Source organism: Desmodus rotundus, chromosome 7 (genome assembly GCF_022682495.2).
Source record: "Desmodus rotundus isolate HL8 chromosome 7, HLdesRot8A.1, whole genome shotgun sequence".
Classification (NCBI taxonomy): Eukaryota; Metazoa; Chordata; class Mammalia; order Chiroptera; family Phyllostomidae; genus Desmodus; species Desmodus rotundus.
In genome coordinates, this window is record NC_071393.1 from 33,593,341 (window position 1) to 33,613,974 (window position 20,634).

General features: G+C 46.8%; 1 protein-coding gene across 1 annotated transcript in view; it reads right to left on the reverse strand.

Annotated features, from left to right (window-relative positions):
* The window catches only part of GRIK4 (glutamate ionotropic receptor kainate type subunit 4), a 493,806-nt gene that overhangs the window by 297,947 nt on the left and 175,225 nt on the right, over positions 1-20,634 (reverse strand). The window contains exons 2-3 of the mRNA XM_053929106.1: positions 9,509-9,613; positions 4,450-4,581 (exon numbers count right to left, since the gene is read on the reverse strand). Coding sequence (XP_053785081.1) covers positions 4,450-4,531 — 82 coding nt within the window. The 5' untranslated portion in view covers positions 4,532-4,581; positions 9,509-9,613. The remainder of the gene's footprint in view (positions 1-4,449; positions 4,582-9,508; positions 9,614-20,634) is intronic.

Sequence of the window (20,634 nt, forward strand, 5' to 3'; positions counted from 1 at the left end):
TATTCCCTCTCTAGATGACACATGAAAGTCATCAATGTACATTTGTTACTATTATGAAAGACCAATTGATTGCCCATATGGGTGTGTCTGTTTGAAAAAGATATGAAAACGTACATGCCAATAAAAATTTCATAAACTGCATCATGTGGTAACGTTATTAAAAGGGGGCCACTACTCAAAGACCTCACAGTAAATTGTCTGCAAAGCACAGAATTCAGCTGATATATTTGGATTTTGGTATGTCAGATATATGTAATGCATAGCAGAATAGGATAAGAAACCAGTGGTTATTGTTTTTCCTCTTGTCCCCCAATTCTCTTATTATTGTTATCTTTACAACAGTTAAATGTTCTATGTTTAGCATTGTCTCTAAGCAACTAAGTAAAAAACGGTAGCTGTAAAGTACTTGTGGGTCCTAGCAAGGCAGAGTGTTAAGTAAATCCAAGTTCTTGCTGCTTCTCTCACCACACAGGGAAAACTTGAACAAGAAAGAGATGCAACTGCTGCAGGAGCCACTGGTGTATGTCATGCCACCCTTGCAAGCAGGGCTCTGCTCTGCCAGGACTGAGGCTCACAAACTCCAGGCCTCAGTGTCCTCATCAGTCAGGCGGACTTTGTCCCCTTAGGAAATTATTTGTAGGTAGAATAATCAAAGAAAAGCAAAAGACTAGCAATAATGACTACATTTTTTAATCCCTTTACCAGGTAGAACCCTGTATATTTAATGTGACTGCTGGGATTAGTGGACTATCCCAAATGTCTCCAGGGGTGTACTAGCTGCCACAGAGCAAAGCAGAGCAGCTTTGGAGACAGGTTCAAACTTCAGTATTTGTGTGGTGGCCTTGGACGAGTTATTGAAAGTCTTCCAGCTTCCATTTCTTCATGTGTGGCATGAAGAGTGCCTGAAACATGTGAAATACCTAGCACAGTACCTGAGAGAGCCTAAGGCCTTTCCCAGTGGGAGTTACCATGGTAACTACTGTTGTTTGGTACCATACCCTCAGGGCTTGTCCCTCAAAAAATACTCATTGAGTGAAGTGCTGAATGAAAAGTGGAATCATCGTCTTCAGATTATAGCCAAAATTTGCATTAGAATCCAATAAGGATCTTCAGCCCACTTCCATTCCCTCTTTTAAGACAGATTGATGGACATTTTTTCTTTCTGTTGTTTCTTCTTCTTTCTCTTCTATTTCCTTCAGTAGATCTACCTGTTAGCATGTTAGTAAGACCAGAGAAAGTACTTTACACCAACAATATCAAACATGTTCTTGGGGAACCAGGTCTTTCAAAGCCCGTGAGTTCTTCCACCATTACATTCACTGAGTTTGTGCAATGCCCTTGCTGCACTGGGCACCATGTCAGGTGGCTGCTCCTCTATGCCATTCAGAGTCTGTTAGGAAAATACAGTACCATCACAATTACAGCACAATCCAGTGAGTGCTGAAACATGGGAGATGGGAGAAAGGAAAAATATGATTTCTCCCCGAGAAAGATACTGTGATATGAGGGAAGATCTTTGCAGAGGAAGAGCTACTGAAGCCAATGATGGTGGTGATAAAGGAAGAGAAGTTTTTCAGACGGAGAAGATAGAATGGGAGGAAGAGCTCCCCAGGCACACATGGCAGATGGGTAAACCTGGAGGAAACCTCCCTGGTGTATCTGAGACAGGAGGCAGCTGAAAAACCCAGCATTCATTTGACTGACAAATACTGAATACATAAAGTATTTGGGGCAAGGGTAACGTATACTAAAGTCAGAGACAGGATGGGAGGAAATTACAAAAGACAATGACCTTCACATATTGGTGAAGAGGCTCTGCTTCCCTAGCGGCTAAGGGAACCCATTGGTAGGCAGCAAGGAGTCAAGGAAACTGACGGGGTCCAGTGCTGATGGCCACCAGATTGGCTACCTCCTTGCTGTGTTACCTGGGTCAAATCACTGCCCACTTTGGGCCACCTTACTCATCTGTGAAATAAGCAGATTGGAAAATGGAATCCTTAGAATTCTTTTTTGCTCTAAGGTGTTACAATGATCCCTGTAAGTCTTGGAGGGCTGTAGAGATGGGGTGGGGTCTTCTCTGAGCATTTATTAACTTGCAGCTCCCAAACTCATCTCTCAGAGGACTCAGAGGGACAAAAGCAAAATCAAAAGACATTTTCAGAAAACCAATGACTGAAGAGGCTGACACATGTGTGAGAGTCTGGGGAGTCTACGGGGGCAGCCTCACGGTCATCAATAAAATCCCTTTCTCTCACACAAAACCTCATTTACTTGTTAAACACCAGACACTGTAATAGACAATTTGGCTATATCTCTGGCCTGTGCCTCACTTCAATGAAACACAGCAGTCCCAAAGCAGGGTAACTTGGACAGCTACAAACATCCATATTGTCACCAGGGGAGCAGCGGCACTGAGGATGGAGCAGGTGGGCAACTTCTCAGAGATTCCTGGTCCCTTTGTGCAGCCTCAGTCTCGTAGTCATCTACATCTGTTCTAAGGCTGGAGGTTGGAAGGTGGCCGCTGCAGAAGATTAGGCCCAGTTTCACCTTGCCAGCCAGAAAGGCTCCTAGCTGGAAATCAGTCGGACGTGGCCTGGCATGAACCAAAACTAAGTTCCAGTAGTCTTGACAGAGCTGGACAAACAATGCTCCACACATGAGTTTGAGAGTATGAGGTTCCCTTGAGGCCCCCTGTTGTCCACGTAGCCGGCAAGAAAGGAACTTGTCAGCTCCACTTTCTGCTTCCCTCCAGGAGAACAAGTGCCAGGGGAGCCAAGGCCCTCAGGCACTGTCAATTCTGGCTCCATCCACTTCCCTTTCCCATTAGCGACAAATGGAAATTGATGGGTTACCACTTTACTTGCTCATTTACAGGGGAGAAAACCTTGCAGCAATTGCTGAATAACTGTAGGCGTCTTATAAATTAAGCATCTTAAGGGTATGAACCATTTTGCATTGCTGTTAAGCATAATTAAATTAGATTTTGAAGTTTCTGTAGAAAGGAATGGGGAAGAGGGAGGGAAGATTTTGTTTTCAGTTCCTCTTTTTTAAGCATGCAGCGTGGTGAGCCCAGGACAGGCTGAGCAGGAGAACTGAATCATCTGGCCACAGTTCTGATTCCCACCCACTGCCTCTGCCCACGAGTGGAACGATGTACCAAGAGGGCACCCTGGAGCAGCTCACAGACTATAATGGTTGGCTGGCCCTAGCCAGAGCCTCAGCTCTTGGCTTGCCTCTGCCTACTGCCATTATTCCAACTTCTGAGACCTCAGGACCAGCCCTCCTGATCTGGGGCTTTAAGCCAATTTCCTGAGACTCAGTGTCATGACATCTTCGTTCTAAATCAGCCTCTAACCCTCTCAGGATAAGTTCAGAATCCAGGATCCTGTCTTGTTTATAATAGTATTAGTTCCTGCCTTCCTCAGGTAGGTACCTGTCTGGATAGCCTGCCTGGTATCTGGGTCCCTCTGGGGCTCTTCCCTAGCATTGCCCTGGGGGGCTTGCTGTTGGACAGGCCTTCATGTGAAATACAACCCATCTGCCAGGATGACTAACGGCTGTGTCCCACCAGTCTGTCCACATTGACCCCATTTCCCCATATATACACAGATGCCCCCAGCTCCCACAAACCCCACACCCCACATCTATCCCAGGCCATCAGATCCCAACATGGTGTCTGCTGGAATGAAACATCTCCTGCCCCTGTGGCTGAAACCATGTCCTCAAGACTCAGGTCAGTAGTGCCTTGGCCTGCAGTTACCAGCCTTGCTCAGTTCGGGTTGGGTTGGGGTGGGGGGGAAGAAGCACTTGATTCCCTAGGCATTCCTGGATTCACGTGGAGCTAGGCCTCCTTCCCTCCCTCCAGGATTGGGAGTGCTGATGAGGCAAGGAGTAGCACTGTCCCACAGCAAGTAGGACGAGGAAGAAAGCAGCGGGGACACATGTCACCAAAGTGACCTGGATCTCCCTCTCTGGAACCAGGCCAGGGCAACCAGATACCAAGTCAAGGGCCCTGCCAAGCAGTGGGCCAGAGTCACCCAAAGGACTCTGGCTTCATCCAAAGCACACCCTTTAGGAAGACTTCTTGGCTTGACCAGAGAAAGAAGAGATCCCCTCTATTCTCTGATCTCTAGCCCTGTACTTGGAATCCCCATGGCCATTCCTACCCTCTTCCTCACCTAACAGCTGTCCCTTTCATGTGCTAGGCTGTTGGTCACAGGCTGTAATGGGGACTTATCAGCATCTTTATTCTCATCACAGTGTGGGCTAGGCAGGTTGACCATATTAGAGCTGTGACCTGTCAGCTGCATCAGCCCCACCACCCAGGCCCAGCCAAATGGGAGGGGACATAGTACAGGGTCATATGTCCCCTGTGGACACCTGGGGTAATGAGAGGGGGTGTCACTCATGGCCAGGATGTCCCTGGGGTGCTGTTTGAGCAGCACTTACCAATCCTCAGGGCGTGGGGACTGCAGGTGACCATCACAAGCCACACGGGAAGCAGCACCAAGGGTGCGGAGACTCGGGGCATCTTCTATAAATCCTCATGGAGCCCTCTTCTGGTCTGCGCATGACATCACTCTGCAAGAGCGAGGTAGGAGCACATGAGTCCTATGCCACTGCTGGGAAGCCAACATCCAGTCCAGTGACCCCAGGCACCTGCTCCACCCCACCCCCTGAGTCTATGGGGAGGGCAAACAACCCTCCACAGAATGGCTGGCAGTGTCAATGGAGAGCTCCAGGCAAGCTCCAGGCCTCTGTCCTTCCTCTCTATGCCAAAGCTCAGGTTCCAACTTCTTCCTCCTTGTCAAAGGGCAGCAGGGGGACATGTGGTGTACTGTGGTTGAATGATTCATGGGACTCCACTTTTTTTAAAGCTCAAATTGAGGATGAAGAACTTCATCTGCTCCAAAGTAACAGGAGATATGGATGAGCAGCAAGGGGCATGGTCAGGTGACTATGCCAATGCCCAGACACCCTTGCATGCACTGCTCCCTGTGCAGTGGTGTGGGGCAGGGCTGGGTCCCAGCCCAGCTCCTCCATGAACCAGTGGGTGGCCTTCACGAGGGCTTCTCTTGGTCACTCAACCCAGTTTCCTCACAGGCAAAAATGGCACAATCCTACCTGTCCTGTAAAGAGGAACTGAGGACTAAGACAATGCAGAAGAAGCTGCCATGCTCAGGGCCTGGCCCAAAGGAGGGACAATTCAGATGTCAGTTCCTCCCTGACCCAGATGGGTAAAAGCTCATTCCCAGGTCATCAGCTGGTTCCCACATGTGCTCCTACCATCTGCTGAAAACTATCCTTTCCTCATCCTTCCTGCATCAACCTCTCTCCTTCTCTGGGCAGGTGGACCTCTAATGTCAAAGCCAGGGCTTTGGAGGGGCTGCCTCCCCCAAAGGCAGCATAGGCATTGTCCCCTCACTAGGACCTTTCCTATACCCCAAGATCAGAGTCTGTGGGCTGCCAGCTTTGCCCCATCGTGGGGGTGAGGATGGGGATGGTGAGCACCTGGATATGCTATTCCTGGGTCACCCTTGGTTAGGAAAGCAGTATTAACAATGCCCCCTCGCACCTTTCACAGACAATCCAATAGAAACATGGGCAAAAGACCAGAACTGAAACTTCACTTATAACTATATCCAAAGGCCAGGAAACATTTGAAAAGGCACTCAGCTACATTAGGCTTCTGGAAAATGCAATTTTAAAACACAATGAAATACCAGTATACATCCACCAGAATGACATTAAAAAAAAGACAATGTCAAGTGTTGGCAAGGCTGTGGAGGAACTGGAATTCACATAGTGTCAGTGGGAGTATACATGGGTAGAACTGTTTTTGGAAAACTGGTGTACTAGAGCTTTCCACATACCCTACTGGCTCCGCAAATCCATAGCCAGCACACAGGCACTAGAAAAGGATGCACGTGCTCACCAAAGACAGACTAGAAGGCCCAGTGCAGCACTCAGAATTCCTCCAAACTGGAAGCTACCCAGATTGCTAGCAGCAAAATGAAGAAATACAGTATATGTTCACACAATGGAATGTTGTATGGAAATGAAAATGAGTAAGGATGAATCTCTTAAACATTACATTGAGCAAAAGAAACCAGGCACAAAAGAATGTATAAAGTATGATTCTATCCATACACAGTACCGAAACAGACACAAAACCATTCTGTGCTGTTCAAAGTCTAGTTAGTAGTTACCCTTGGGGATGGGTAGCAACTAGAAGGGGATGTGTGGGGTCCTCTGCGGGTGCTGGGAGCACCCTTACTCTGGATGCTGGTTAAATAAGCATGTTCAGTTTGTGGAAACTCATTGCGCTGGATTCTTATGATAATGTTCACTTTTCTGTATGGTTTAATCACATCTTCTCACCTCCCCCCACACACTCAATGTTCCAGCCATGCCCAGTAGATTGTGGCTTCCTGTGCTTGCCACACTCCCTCTGCCTGAAGGGGCTCCTCTCTCTACCCCCTGCCACTTGCCAGAATCAGGTGCCTCTCTTATGTGCCATCACATCAGCCTATAGCAGCTCAGATACCAGCACTTTTTCCTCTGTGACTGCTGTATTTACGTGTATACATCTGAGATGAGTGTGGGCTTCTAAGGGCAAAAACTGTTTCTAGTTTACTATTGTATCCTCAGAGCCTACATACACAAAATAGGTGCACAGTCCATATTTGCTCAATGAATGGAAGGCCTCAAGCAATGCCTCCTATAGGGAGACAGAGGAAAATAAAAGGCAAAGACAACAATGCTGTTGGAGGCCTGGAACCTGTGTCCTTTAATTCATGGGTATTGGTGAAGGGACATAATGACAGCAAACAGTGTCAAGAGAAGCTTTACATCCTTACTCATTACGGATAAAGTCCATTGTTCAGGGACTGTGCACTACAGTGCAAGCTTGGCTGAGGAGGGGAAGGGGGCAGAAATCTTGTCTGTCTCCTCAGGGCCCAGAAGAGAGCACGGCATGTATTTAAGTCTCAATAAATGCTTGTAGAGTGGGTAAATGAATAACTCTCAAAGAGGAAAGAACTGTAAAAATCTGGTTAGTCTATATAAAAGTAATATTAAATACAATCATTTATATCAAATGCCTTCCACTGATGCCTGATCTGCATGCTACATTATAATTTTGCAGGCTGCTAAATAGGTGTCAGATTAGCCTGGGTATTACAGATTTTATATGATGACAGAGCTACTCAGTTCCTGCAGGCCTGACTTTTGTCTTTCATGGCCCTGAAGCCTGGCTGATCTTGGAGACCACATGTAAGGACAACATCGGCTGAGGTCCAGGGCTGCCCTTGGCTTCAGAGCTGTGAGCTTGGGCATAATGATGAGAAATAATCTCCTCCCAAGTGTTTGTTTAATGACATCCCTCCTGCCCCCCCCCACTCAATGTTCCAGGAATAAAAAGAACCATCATGTTATATGTTTGTAATGCTCAAGAGTGCAAAATTTGGCATATGAGAGGAGAAAGATAAAACTCTCAGATTCTTTATCAAAAAAACCACAAATAAATGTGAAGTCTATTTCCACTTTAATGTTTAGATGAGTCTGGCCTTAGCACCTAACAGTGCCTTTATCAACTGAGAGTATTTTAATTAAAAAAAAATTATCCTGGAGATATGCCCTTTTCCTACTCATGTTATTCCTCTCTGGGAATTTTACTGCCACCCATGGTTTATTAGCATCTGCACAGTGTAGCTTCTAAATTGGATCCTTAAGCCCAGAACACTTGCATTTAGCTGCCTCCTTAAATCTCCACCTGGATGTCCCATAGCACTTGAAACAATCCTCATGCTAAAGAAAGGCATCCTCTCCTCCCTCCCACTAGCTGCTTCTCTTATATCCTCCTCAGCACTGCAGTCCACTGGTCACCCAAGCCAGAAAGTTACCCTAGATTTCTCCTTCCCCACACCCCCCACATCGTATCAGTCACCAAGTCCTGATAAGCTCTGCCACTTCAACGCCATAACCTTCTCTCCATTGCCATTGACCCTCTCCAACCCAAACGTTTGTCAGCAATAATGGCAGATAATAGTGGCTGACCTTAGCCATAGCAGCCTTCTTGGTCTCCCTCCCTCTAGCTTTTCCCTCTCCAGTAGCTCTCCTCATAGCAGGCAGGATTCTTACCAAAGTGTGAACTTGATAATGACACATTCCATTGCATCAGGGATCAAGGGCAAATTCCTCCCTCCCTCCCAGGATCTGGCTCCTGATCTCCTGTCACTGCCACCCAGTCCCCTGCTCACCCCAGGAGAGCTCAACCCCCAACTTCCTCAGAATGCCACTTCTGTTTGTGCACAGAATGCAGTCTCATCCCGCCATGGCCTGGACACGGCTTTTCCATGGCTCGACTGTACTTCTTCTCTAAACTGTCTGTGATCTCGCGCCACACTGCTGCCACCCCACATGAAACGTTCCTCATTAGGACACATGTCCTGCTTATGACGATGCTGCCTGTCTCCCCACAGAACTGACAGTTAAGGTGCAAAGCTCTGGCAAGCACCTAGCGCACTAATAGGCACATGGTAGGTGCTCAATTAATATTGGCTGAATGATTAAATGAATAGATGGTGTCAAAAGGCATCTTCTGAATTTACACAAATATAAAATAAATCCCCAGTTTGGTTTATACATTTTATATATTCTCAGTGGTTAAAACAAACAACCTAAGCAGACATAATGCTATAAATCTGGGCAAAGGGAAATCATATAAGTATGTTGAGAAGAGGAAGAATGCAAACATTTACTGCCTTTTTTTTTCTGTGATTGGGGCTTAGGCTGATGGTCATAGTTAAAATGTGAGTGTGAGTCCTGAACTGCCATTTACTAGCTGTATACCTGGGGCAAGTTAGTCAGCTTCTCCAAACCCTGACGTCCTCATTTGTAATATGGGCGTGATAAAATTATCCTCAAAAACTGTTATGAGGAACAATGATAAGATGCTTGTCCTGTGCTGCTTGCGCTAAGCCTTTGGTAAGTAGTCACTATGCATGAACATTTTATTAACCCTGTAAGATAGTGTTGCATGCCACGTTCCACAAATGTGGAAGCTGAGGCTCAGAGAGGTTCAGTAACTTATCCATTTGCTGCAAGTTGCATGGTGCTGGGCTCAAATTCAAGAGCGTCTAATTATATTGTAATCACAAATTCCATGCTCCTTCTTTGATTAGAATTAAATATGGTAATACTGGCAGAATTTAAGCCCAAAATGGGTACTCAAATATGGCTCCCTGATAGTTGCCACCTAAACAGAGCTGGGCCTCAATCCTGTATTTGAGATAACTCAGTAGGTGGATAGTCTAAAAACAGAACATTTCTGTGCAACTGAGGACACTGTTTTGACACCATAAGATAGCCATACCCATCGTAATGAGTGTCAAGGTGGGGCCCAACATGGATAGAAGGCAGGTTGGAACTGGCTGTGGATCTTATTCAGGATATACTCCCATCAGGCCCGTTTCCTCATTGGCAACACTGGAATATCAATGCCTACCTCATGGGGTGGTGAGCACCAGGAGAGTAGGGAACATGTTGGAACTTCCCACCTGCGTTTCCAGTTCCTAGCACAGGCTGGCACATAGTAGGCACTCAAAAATATCTGTTGAAATGATGAAAGAATCCAATCAGGTAATGTATGTGGAAAAGGCTCTGTCAGTGTGTTTACTCACGACTTACATTCAAAGCCCTTGGCAAAAAGGACGTTACAATCCACGTCCAATCTCCCATGGGTACAAGCACTCCTCTGAGATCCCAGCCCTCACTGTGCAGCGGTGGCAGCATCTGACTGCACACCGCCCTGTGAGCGCTTGAAGGACACACCGTGGAACACTAGGCTGCTTTACCATTTACCTGCCCAGGATACCTCAACCAAACACCAAAAATCAGACATCTCCACTTCCTCCACAAGGGGAACCTAATATCCATTTTTTCAGAATTTGAAGTTTGATCAGCTTCTTCAAGCTGGATCCTCTAATGTCTCTAAGTGTCTCTGACCCCAGTTCTGAGCTGGTATTTCGAGTACCAGCTCCACAAGGGCAGAGCCTTCTTCTTATCATTCACTGCTACACTTCCACCATCTGGAATAGTAGTGCCTGGTGCAATGCATCTATCAATAAACATAGCTGAATGTGTGCATGAGTGAATGAATGAATGAGTAAATGGTTATTTAATAACTTTGCACTTATTTATGCCTGCTCTCTATAAGCAGACTGCAAGCTCCTGGGGGTGCAGGGAAACACTTCCTTCAGCATGTATCTTCAGCATGTAAAACACTTGCTGTACTGATTACCTATACAGGGTGCCTATACTGAGCACAGGCTTGATTAATGTTTGGTGATTCTGACTAGCCCTGCATGATACACACAAACAGGCATCACCTGCCAATAGTTTATGGTGCTCAGGCAGTGAACACATTGTCTGAACTTCCTGGCCCAGTTGTGCTAAATGGCTTTTCCTCTCCTGGCTAGTCAACAGTCCCTCCACTGGTCTCTCTCTCCTCTTCTTAGGGCTATGATAGCATTAATCGTAATCTTCCAGGGTGGCTCAGAGAGGAGGCTGACGTCCACCACATGGTGTTTGGCAGACAGAGGAAATCAGAGGGGCAGCCAGATTAATTACTGCAAGAGTAATTAACCCCCAGGAGTTTTCTCTCTCAGCTGTGGGCAACACGGTCTTGAATACACCTCATGATGCTCCAGGCCCTGAAGACAAATGGGTGTGGGCTTCTCTGCTGTTCTGACTCCTGGCTGGGGGAAACTCCCAGCAGAAGCCAGCAGCTTGGGCAGAGCATGCCAGGAGGTGGGGTGGCTAGGGCAGTGGAGTGGGGCCACTTTGCAACTGAGGACACTGTTTGGACAGGGCTCCCAGGATCTGTGGCCTCCTTAAGGGAGAATCAACCTTTGTGGCCTGACGCAGTTACAGAGCATATGTAAGGGTCTCATCTCCCCAGCAACATGTAGTTCAATAACAGGATTCAGCCTCTGTCCTGGGCACTGAGACCTGGGTGTTCACTAGCTCTGGGAGTCACGTTCCTGAGCTTCAGCTTCATTCTGTAAAATGGGGGAATTAGACTAGATGATCTCTAAGATTCTCTTAAGCTTTGAAATTCCAGGAACCATATTTTATGATAAGTATTTACTTAATACATGTAAAGTACTATTTCAGACTCATTGCTCCTCAGATGAACCCTGTGAGGCAGAGACTCACTCTCCCCACCTGCAGGTGTGGCGCCCAAAGGTGGAGGCTGAAGGAGACTTGCCAGGGGCACTCAGCTTCAGGGCCCATGTTCACCCACTACTCTACACTGGCTCTCTCTATATATCCCAGAACCTGGCACATAGCTGGCACTTGAGAGAATGTTGGAATGTGATTATAATGATTATCACAATGTTGAAAAAGAAGACAAGTAAAATGCAAATAGGTCTTAGGCCCATCTGCACATTTTGGCAAATCAGGGTCAGAGAGCAATAAGAGAAATATGAGTCTGGGGTGTCCTTTGCCAAAACGATCAGTCCAGATGTCCTTTAGCCTTTAGCATTCAGCACCAGGAGATGCTCCCAGGAGTTTGTGATGAGTTAACATGGCAGGTTAGTGGGTGCTTGGCATCAGCCTGGGAGTTGGACCAGGATGGTGGTCGAGGCTCTGATGCTCCAGGATAAACTGAAGAGCAGTAGTGGGCCCAGCCAGGCCTGACATTAGAGGAAGATATTCAAGAAGCACAGCTACTGCAAGTATCTGCTGGCACACAGGACACGTGACTAGGAATAGTTGTTCCCAATCTCGACACATAAGGAATCCCCAGTCTTTTTTCTGCCCTCTAAACCACTGCCCATGTAGATTTCAGACTGAAGCCCTTAACCTACCACTAAACAATCTTCCCTCACCAGGGGCCAGAGCAGGCATCCCTGTTTCCAATCCCAGCTGCCACTATGTGTCCTGAAGCTGGTTACTTAACCGCCAAGAGCATCATTTTCACAACTGTCAACGGTGGGTGACAAAGCCGGCCTTGAAAATCTGTTGCAAGAGGATTTAGGTGCAATGCATTCAATAAATTTGAACATCCTTGCTTTCCTCTCTCCATCTGCATTCAAGGCTCCCTCAGCCTGTGCACACAGGCACCCTGGACTGTATCCACATCTTCTCCCAATAAGACGGCCTCCACACCTCTCACTAATATTAATCCACAGCCTTTTCACCTCCACAACACTGCTCCAAGTCAGCACCCTCCCAAAAGCTTTCCCTGAAGAAGTCACTCCTTCCTTCCTCAGACTTAGCCTAGCATGGGAGAAAAGTCAGATTGGAGGTGGAAAGCAGTGAACCCAGGCCCATCTCTTAACCTCTGGTGGGTTCCATTTCCTCTTCTGTGACAGAGGGATATGGCAGTCCCACTGTCTACCTTCCAGGGTGCTAAGGGGATCAAATGAGACAATGGGTGCAGCATTACTTTGCAGATAAGTGAAGTATTTTTCCTTTAACCTGGACTGGCCAAGGCACATAAATAGATGTACTGCCGCTACATGATTTATACTTTATTTATTCAACAGATATTGTTTACTGAATGTCTACAGTGTATTAGGCAGCATTCAGGCCCTGGAATTCAACCCCTGCCCTTTGGAGCTTACAGTCAAGGGAGAAGATATTCCTCCCATTTCCAGGTAGCTGATGCCATAATGATAGCTAATGCAGGAAAAGCACAGGACGCTACAGAGTGTGCGGCAGGGGCATCTCTGGAAACAGGAAGGGAAGGTGGCCCTGAGGATGAAGTGTTTGATGTGAGCTGACCAAGTTCTTTGAAGGGGACATGGTATGTGGGGAGAAGGAGGTCCCAGACAGAAGAAAGACATGGAGAAGACCCAGAGGCCTCTGGTGGGGTGCAGTGTGGTGAGTTTCAGAAGTGGCAGGGCACCCATAAGGCTGGAAAGCTGAGAGAATCTTCTCTATGTATCTGCTGTGTTTTTGTCCAGTCAACATCCTCTCTTCCTCCTCTCCCTCTCTCTCTCTCTTTTTTTTTTCTCTCTCTCTTTCTCCCCCCAAGTCCAGGATAAGGCTCTACATCTATAGCTGATTACCTCCATGAGCCTCATACTGGACCCAGCATCTTTCACACACAAGGTAAGGAGGCTGCAGCATCCATATCTCCTTCCTGCTGCAAAGGAGGTGGTTAGTGGTGAGAAGATGGAGTTAATCATCAGTTACAGAGAGCAGGTGGAAATAGAAAGAGGACCAGAGGGTCAGATGTGAAGGGCAAGACTGGTTCCGGGTGCTGAAACTGTCCCTGGCATTTACAGGAGGCCATCATATTGGGCCCTCAGGGAGCCAACCCATGTGAGCTGAGGTTTTGAAATAAAAGAGCCCAGTGCAGTAACTGTTTGTAACACATTTACAGCAGAAAAACCTTGTAGGGATGTTGCAGAAAAAATAGAGAGTGAGCAGGGGAGAAAGGTGTGGAGAGAAATTGCTTTTAAGGACTACATTTTAATTATCTCTAGATAAACTCAACCCTCCCTCCCTGCTGAGGATCTGTCCAGGTGCAGATCTGGGAGGAGAGGGGCTATCCAAGAGCAGCCTGTCCATGCCCTGGAGTGAGGGGGTGTGCACTACAACCTTCTATTAAGAGACTTAAAAAAAAGCTGAGCTATGCAGCCTGGAGAACAGAATGGGGAGTGGACCTGTGTGATGGGGGAGGGGAGACGCACTCAGAATTTAACCATTTGAAGCCAGAAATTTGTTACTAAAGACTCATGAATGATGGTGCACAGAGAATCTCCAGCTCTACCCAAGTCAAAGCCAAACAGGGGAAATGCTCTGATGTTAGCAATCAATAGAGAAGTAAGGCCCAACCCAGAGAGCTGCTAGGTCCCAGACACAGAGCCCACACCCCTTCTCATCCCCTGGCCTGGCTCCATCCCACCCACATGTGACCTCACTATGTCTGTCCTGTTCATGGTCACTGCACATATCCAAGTATATCAGCTTTTTCAAGGTCTCAGCCACCATTATCACAAAGCAAGACTCTGTCTTCTTTTTTTTTTTCTTTTTAAGTCCTGGCCAGAGAAGGTGAGGTGTGTGCATTCCTCTCAGGGAAACCCAGGACTAGCCCCTCAGTTCTCCAAGGGGTGAGGGAGGGGATGGGCTGTTAAGGCAACAGGAAAGCTAGATATTATAAAATGAAGGTCCATAACAAAATAAGTGGTCCTTTTCACAATGCAAAATGATGGTCTTATTGTACTGGTGTCAACCAAGCTGAGCAAGCTCCGGGGATTGTCTAAGAACACATGCATGGTCCATTTCCACCTCTTCCCTGACACCCAGCTCCATGAGCACTGACGGCCATGACTTAGGGACAGACTGGCACCAGGTTCTGTGAGGAGCAGAGTTTAGGAACTCCTCCTACTGGCTGCCTCCTGGAGAGGGTGTTTTGGAACTGTAATCAGGGATAGGAGGAAAACTTGCTTCTTATTCTAAAGTGTTTTCTACTGTTCACATTTTAAACTAAGACACTGAATTGCTTTATCAATTAAAAAATCTAGTCAATAATTTTTAAAAACACAGTAAAGAATCCCACTTTCTCAATGATAGCTCCAAGAACTTGGCATGCCACTGAGCACCCTGAGCCTGTCCCCTCCCCTACATAGTGAGGCCGCTAACACCTCAGGTTCCAGTGCTCACTGATTGCTGGGCCTCCCCAGGTCCCTTGTAGTCTCTCCAGACCTCTCATCAATGGCCCAGGTGCTCTGGCTGCCAGGAAAGCATGAGCTAGGCTGCTGCTCAAAGCTGACCTGGGACTGTGACCACACTCTTCTCCCAGCCACAACCTAACCTCAACACTCACCTCCTCCCTCGCTGCCACCACAGCTTCTGCCACAGTACTCACCTCTGAGTGTCTGCTCCTCTCCAACACACACACACACACACACACACACACACACACACACACACACACACACCAGGCTCTCTGGCTGTTGGCCAGATCCCAGGCCCCGGGTGAGAGGAGGGCTCTCCCTCAGAAGGAAGGACCCTGGAGGGACCACTATTTTAAGCTACTGAGGGGCTCAGGAAGGCAGAGGGTACCCTCTCCAGCATCTACCCTGGGCTTCCGTGTTTGTCACGGACCACAGAACAGAGCAGAACTCACACCCAGCTTGTCAAAGCCCCACCACCTTTCCTTTGCCATTGCCAGGAGATGTCACTGAAACCACAGGCAGAGCCATGTGAGGCTGTAGGTTGGAAGTCCAGGGGCTGAAGGCTTTATCTTGCCCTTGTACAGTCTCAAGGAGACCTTGGGGAAGTCTGTAGCTTCCTTAGCTAGGCAGTGCTGAGCCTGCACTCAACACCCAGCTCCCTAGGGACTTTGGTGAAGGGGGTATATAACCATGAGAGCCAAGCTCCAGCTACCAGGAGGGGAAAGGCTGCAAGTGCTATGCCTCTGCCAAGGGGCTGAGATGCTGGTGGGGCCCAGACAGACCTCCCAGATCCCAGCAACTCCGTAGCACTGTACCAGAGACCCCACACACTGGGGCACATTCAGCTCTGTGCTGCACTGTCAGAACACTCAGCTATGCTATCTTCCCTCCAGAAGGTAACTGGAAAAGTAAAAATACCCTTGTGTGAAAAGTAAAAGTAAAGCAACACACTGGAGAGCTCTTGGTGTACAATAGTAATGAAGCAGCTTCGACAAAGCAAGGCAGCCTTTGTAGTCAAGTGCAGAAGAAGTGTTGAAAAAACTGAGGCAGAAAGGTATCCCTGGGCTGGGGCAGTGGGAGCAAGATTCTTGGAAGATGTTTGCCACATCATGGGCCCTGTAGCATGTGCTGGATAAGAAGCAGACCTTACAGGTATGTGCTGAGAAAAGCAACTGGTGTCCCAAGCACAGTGACTAAACCAACTTGTAAGGAGCACGTTGTGTCTGAGGGGCCCAGAGATAAGTGTTGGGGTCAGATTCTAGAGAGCTTTGAATATCAAGGTTAAGGAGCTTGGACTTTATCCTCCAGATAATAAAGAACCATTGAAAGTTTTTGGGCACAAGACGGAGGTGTAGGTAAACAAGGCCTACCTCCTTGCACAACCACAACAAAAATTACAAGTACACTATAAAACAAGTATCACCCAGAGTCATCAGAAAATTGAGCTGTATGGAAGTCCGACAACCAAGGAATTAAGAAGCCACACTCATCCCGATGGGTAGGAGGGGTGGAGATGTAGAGAGTCACGAAGAGGCACACAGACATGAAGATATGGAATGGGTGGTCCTATACCCATGTGTAGTGGATAAAAATGGGGAGGGATACCTGGGAGCAAGGGATCCCAGCTCCATACCAGACCACCCATCCCAGGGCTCCAGCACCAGGAAGGTAAGTCCCTATAACTTCTGGCTGTAAAAACCAGTGGGGGTTGGAGAGAACCAAGATGGCAGCATAGGTAGACACACTGCGCCTCCTCGCACAACCAGAACTGACAGAAAATCGAACGACAAGGAAGTCCGACACCAAGGAGATAAAAAATAAACATTCATCCAGACCAGTCGGAGGGGCGGAGACGGGCAGCCGGGGCACAGAGGACTCACATTGCCATGGTGGGACCAAGACTTGCGGAGTGTGGGACGAACGGGGCAGGCAGTCTGACCACTAGCAGACCCTGTGGCCCTACAGTCACACACAGATAAACCGAGAGGGCCGGACTCAGAGTGGCAGAGAACAGGGCAAGCAGAGCAGCGGGTAGCACCCTGCGGCCCCACATTCACGCATAGATAAACTGGACAAATGGCGGGGAGCAAAGCAGACCGCACAACCCAGGGCTCCAGCACGAGGAAATAAAGCCTCAAACCTCTGAGTGAAAACACCCGTGGTGGTTGGGGCGGCAGCAGGAGGAACTCCCAGCCTCACAGGAGAGGTTGTTGGAGAGACCCACAGGGGCCTAGGGCATACACAAGCCCACCCACTCGGGGACCAGCACCAGAGGGGCCCAATTTGATTGTGGGGAGCAGAGGGAGTGACTGAAATCCGGCAGAGAGTGCAGCGGGCGCCATTACTCTCTCTCTCGGCCCCTCCCCCACGTACAGCGTCACAGCACAGCATCACAGCGCGGCAACCAGCGGTACCCCACCCTGGGGAACACCTAAAGCTCCACCCCTTTAAGTAACAGAAGCACCAAGACAAAGAATAAAATGGCCCAAATGACAGAACTAATTCAACTAAGCAGCGAACAGATAGCCAACCTATCAGATGCACAGTTCAAAATACTGGTAATCAAGAAGCTCACAGAATTGGTTGAATTTGGTGGAAAACTGGATGAAAAAATGAAGGCTATGCTAAGAGAGACAAAGGAAAATGTACAGGGAACCAATAGTGAGGCGAAGGAAACTGGGACTCAAATCAACACTGTGGACCAGAAGGAAGAAAGAAACACCCAACCAGAAAAGAATGAAGAAACAAGAATTCAGAAAAATGAGGAGAGGCTTAGGAACCTCCAGGACATCTTGAAACATTCCAACATCCGAATTATAGGGATGCCAGAAGGAGAAGAGGAAAAACAAAAAATGGAAAACTTATTTGAACAAATAATGAAGGAGAACTTCCCCAGTCTGGCAAAGGAAATAGACTTACAGGAAGTCCAGGAAGCTCAGAGAGTCCCAAAGCAGCTGGACCCAAGGAGGAACACACCAAGGCACATCATAATTACATTACCCAAGATGAAACAGAAGGAGAGAATCTTACAAGCAGCAAGAGAAAAGAACACAGTTACCTACAAAGGAGTTCCCATAAGACTGTCAGCTGATTTCTCCAAAGAGACCTTACAGGCAAGAAGGGGCTGGAAAGAAGTATTCCAAGTCATGAAAGGCAAGGACCTACATCCAAGATTGCTCTATCCAGCAAAGCTATCATTTAGAATGGAAGGGAAGATAAAGTGCTTCTCAGATAAGGTCAAGTTAAAGAAGTTCATCATCACCAATCCCTTATTATATGAAATGTTAAAGGGACTTATCTAAGAAAAAAGACAAAAAAATATGAACAGTAAAAATGACATCAAACTCACAGTTATTAACAACCACACCTAAAACAAAAACAAAAGCAAACTAACCAAACAACTAGAACAGGAACAGAACCACAGAAATGGAGATCACATGGAGGGTTATCAACAGGGGAGTGGGAGGGGGAGAGAGGGGGAAAGGTACAGAGAATAAGTAGCATAAATGATAGATGGAAAATAGACAGGGTGAGGGTAAGAATAGTGTAGGAAATGTAGAAGCCAAAGAACTTATAAGTATGATCCATGGACATGAACTACAGTGGGGGAATGTGGGAGGGAGGGGGTGGGCAGGATGGAGTGGAGTGAGAGGGGGAAATGGGACAATTGTAATAGCATAATCAATAAATATATTTAAAAAAAAACAGTGGGGGTTGGGGCAGCAGAAGAAACTGTAGGATTATCAGGAGGCCCCTCTTAAAGGGCCCACAACAGTCTTAGGACTTACACAGATTCACTCCTTCTGGGGCCCAGCAGTGGGGCAGCAGCTTGAAGGGCACCAGTGGCATATGGGGAGAATCTGAAGTGTCTGGTATCACAGCGAGTGCCAGGGGATAGCTACCTCCTGGATAAAACTCCAGAGTCCAGGCAGAGACATTGTCCCCTCTCCAAGCCGTCCCCCACACAGAACTACAGAGCAGCAATACCACACCTGAGAGTCCATCAACCTGTTTCACACAGGATGCCTTGCCCTGGCAATTACTTAAGGCTCCACCCCATCCAAGTTACTGGTGTCCTTTTCTTACAATAGGTCATGCTACTAAGATAGGGAATCAAAGCAGCTGTACCTAATACACAGAAACAAACACAGGGAGGCTGCCAAAATGAGAAGACAAAGAAATATGGCCCTAATGAAAGAACAGAACAAAGTTCCAGAAGAAGAACTAAATGAAATGGAGATAAGCAACCTATCAGATACAGAGTTCAAAACACTGGTTATCAGGATGCTCAAAGAAATCACTGGATACTGCAACAGCATAAAAAAGACCCAGGAAGAAATAAAGGTTACACTAAGTGAAATAACAGTGGAGTGGATGAAGCTCAGAATCAAATCAATGATTTGGAATATAAAGAAGAAAAAAATATTCACTCATAATAGCAAGAAGGAAAAAGGATCTAAAAAAAGAGGATAGACTAAGGAGCTTCTGGGACAACTCCAAACATACCAACATTCAAATTACAGGGGTGCTAGAAGGAGAAGAGAAAGAGCAGGAAATTGAAAACTTATTTGAAAAAAAAATACAAGAAAACTTCCCTAATTTAGTGAAGGAAATAGACATACAAGTCCAGGAAGCACAGAGAGTCCCAAACAAGATGGACCCAAAGAGGACCACACCAAGAAACATCATAATTAAAATGCCAAAGGTTAAATATAAAAAGAGAATCTTAAAAGCAGCAAGAGAAAAGCATATAATTATCTACAAAGGAGTTGCCATAAGACTGTCAACTGATTTCTGAAAAAAAACTTTTCAGGCTGGAAGGGACTGGCAAGAAGTAGTCAAAGTGATGAAAAGTAAGGACCTAAACCTAGATTACTCTACCCAGCAAAGCTATCATTTAGAATGGAAGGGCAAATAAAGTGCTTCCCAAACAAGGTAAAGCTAAAGGAGTTCATCCTCATCAAGCCATTATTATATGAAATGTCAAAGGGAACTGTATAAGAAAAAGAAGAAGATCCAAACTATGAACATTAAAATGGCAATAAATTCACAACTATCAACAATTGAATCTAAAAAACAAACTAAGCAAACAAGCAGAACAGGAACAGAATCATAGATATGGAGATCATTTGGATGGTTATCAGCTGGGAAGGGGGAGGGGGAGAATGGGGAAAAAGGTGCAGGGAATAAGAAGCATAAATGGTAGGTACAAAATAGACAGGGAGATGTGCAGAATAGTATAGGAAATGGAGAAGCCAAAGAAGTTACATGCATGACCCATGGACATGAACTAAGGGTAGTAATGGCTGGGAGAAATGGGGGGTACTGGATCAAGGGGACAAAGGGAAAAAATTGGGACAACTGTAATAACATGATCAATAAAATATATATTTTTTAAAAAAGAAAGTTTTGGGGCAAGGGAAGGCCAGGACCAGAGCTGCACTTTAAGGAAGTTGATTTGACTGAGTCACGCCAGATGGCCTAGAGAGCAGAGAGGTTACTTAATGGGCACTTAGCCCCATGTAAGGAAACTGTGACTGTGAATGAGAGGGAAGCTGACCCTGAAAAGAACGGACCCCATACTTCCTGAACATTAGGGTCCTGGATTTTCCTACAAACTGGAAAAGAAGTTCTGGAGTAGCCAAGCATTGAGTAGGAGTGGGTCTCCAAGGAGAGGAGAGCCTGGAAAGTTCCAAATCCAGCCCATAGCTTGGCTCTAATGCCAGCGACTCTAGAAGAGTTGGGCTTGAAGTCAGACTCTTCATATCTGGCTTTGCCATTTGTTGCCTATGTGGCCAAGGTCAAGACCTAAAATCTCTGTGCCTTCATTTCCCATAGAATAGTAGACATGCTACTGGCCCTGTGTACTTCACAAGGTTCTTCAAAGATCAAAGAGATATTATCTGTGAAAAAAGTTTTTAATAATCAGAAAGTAAGT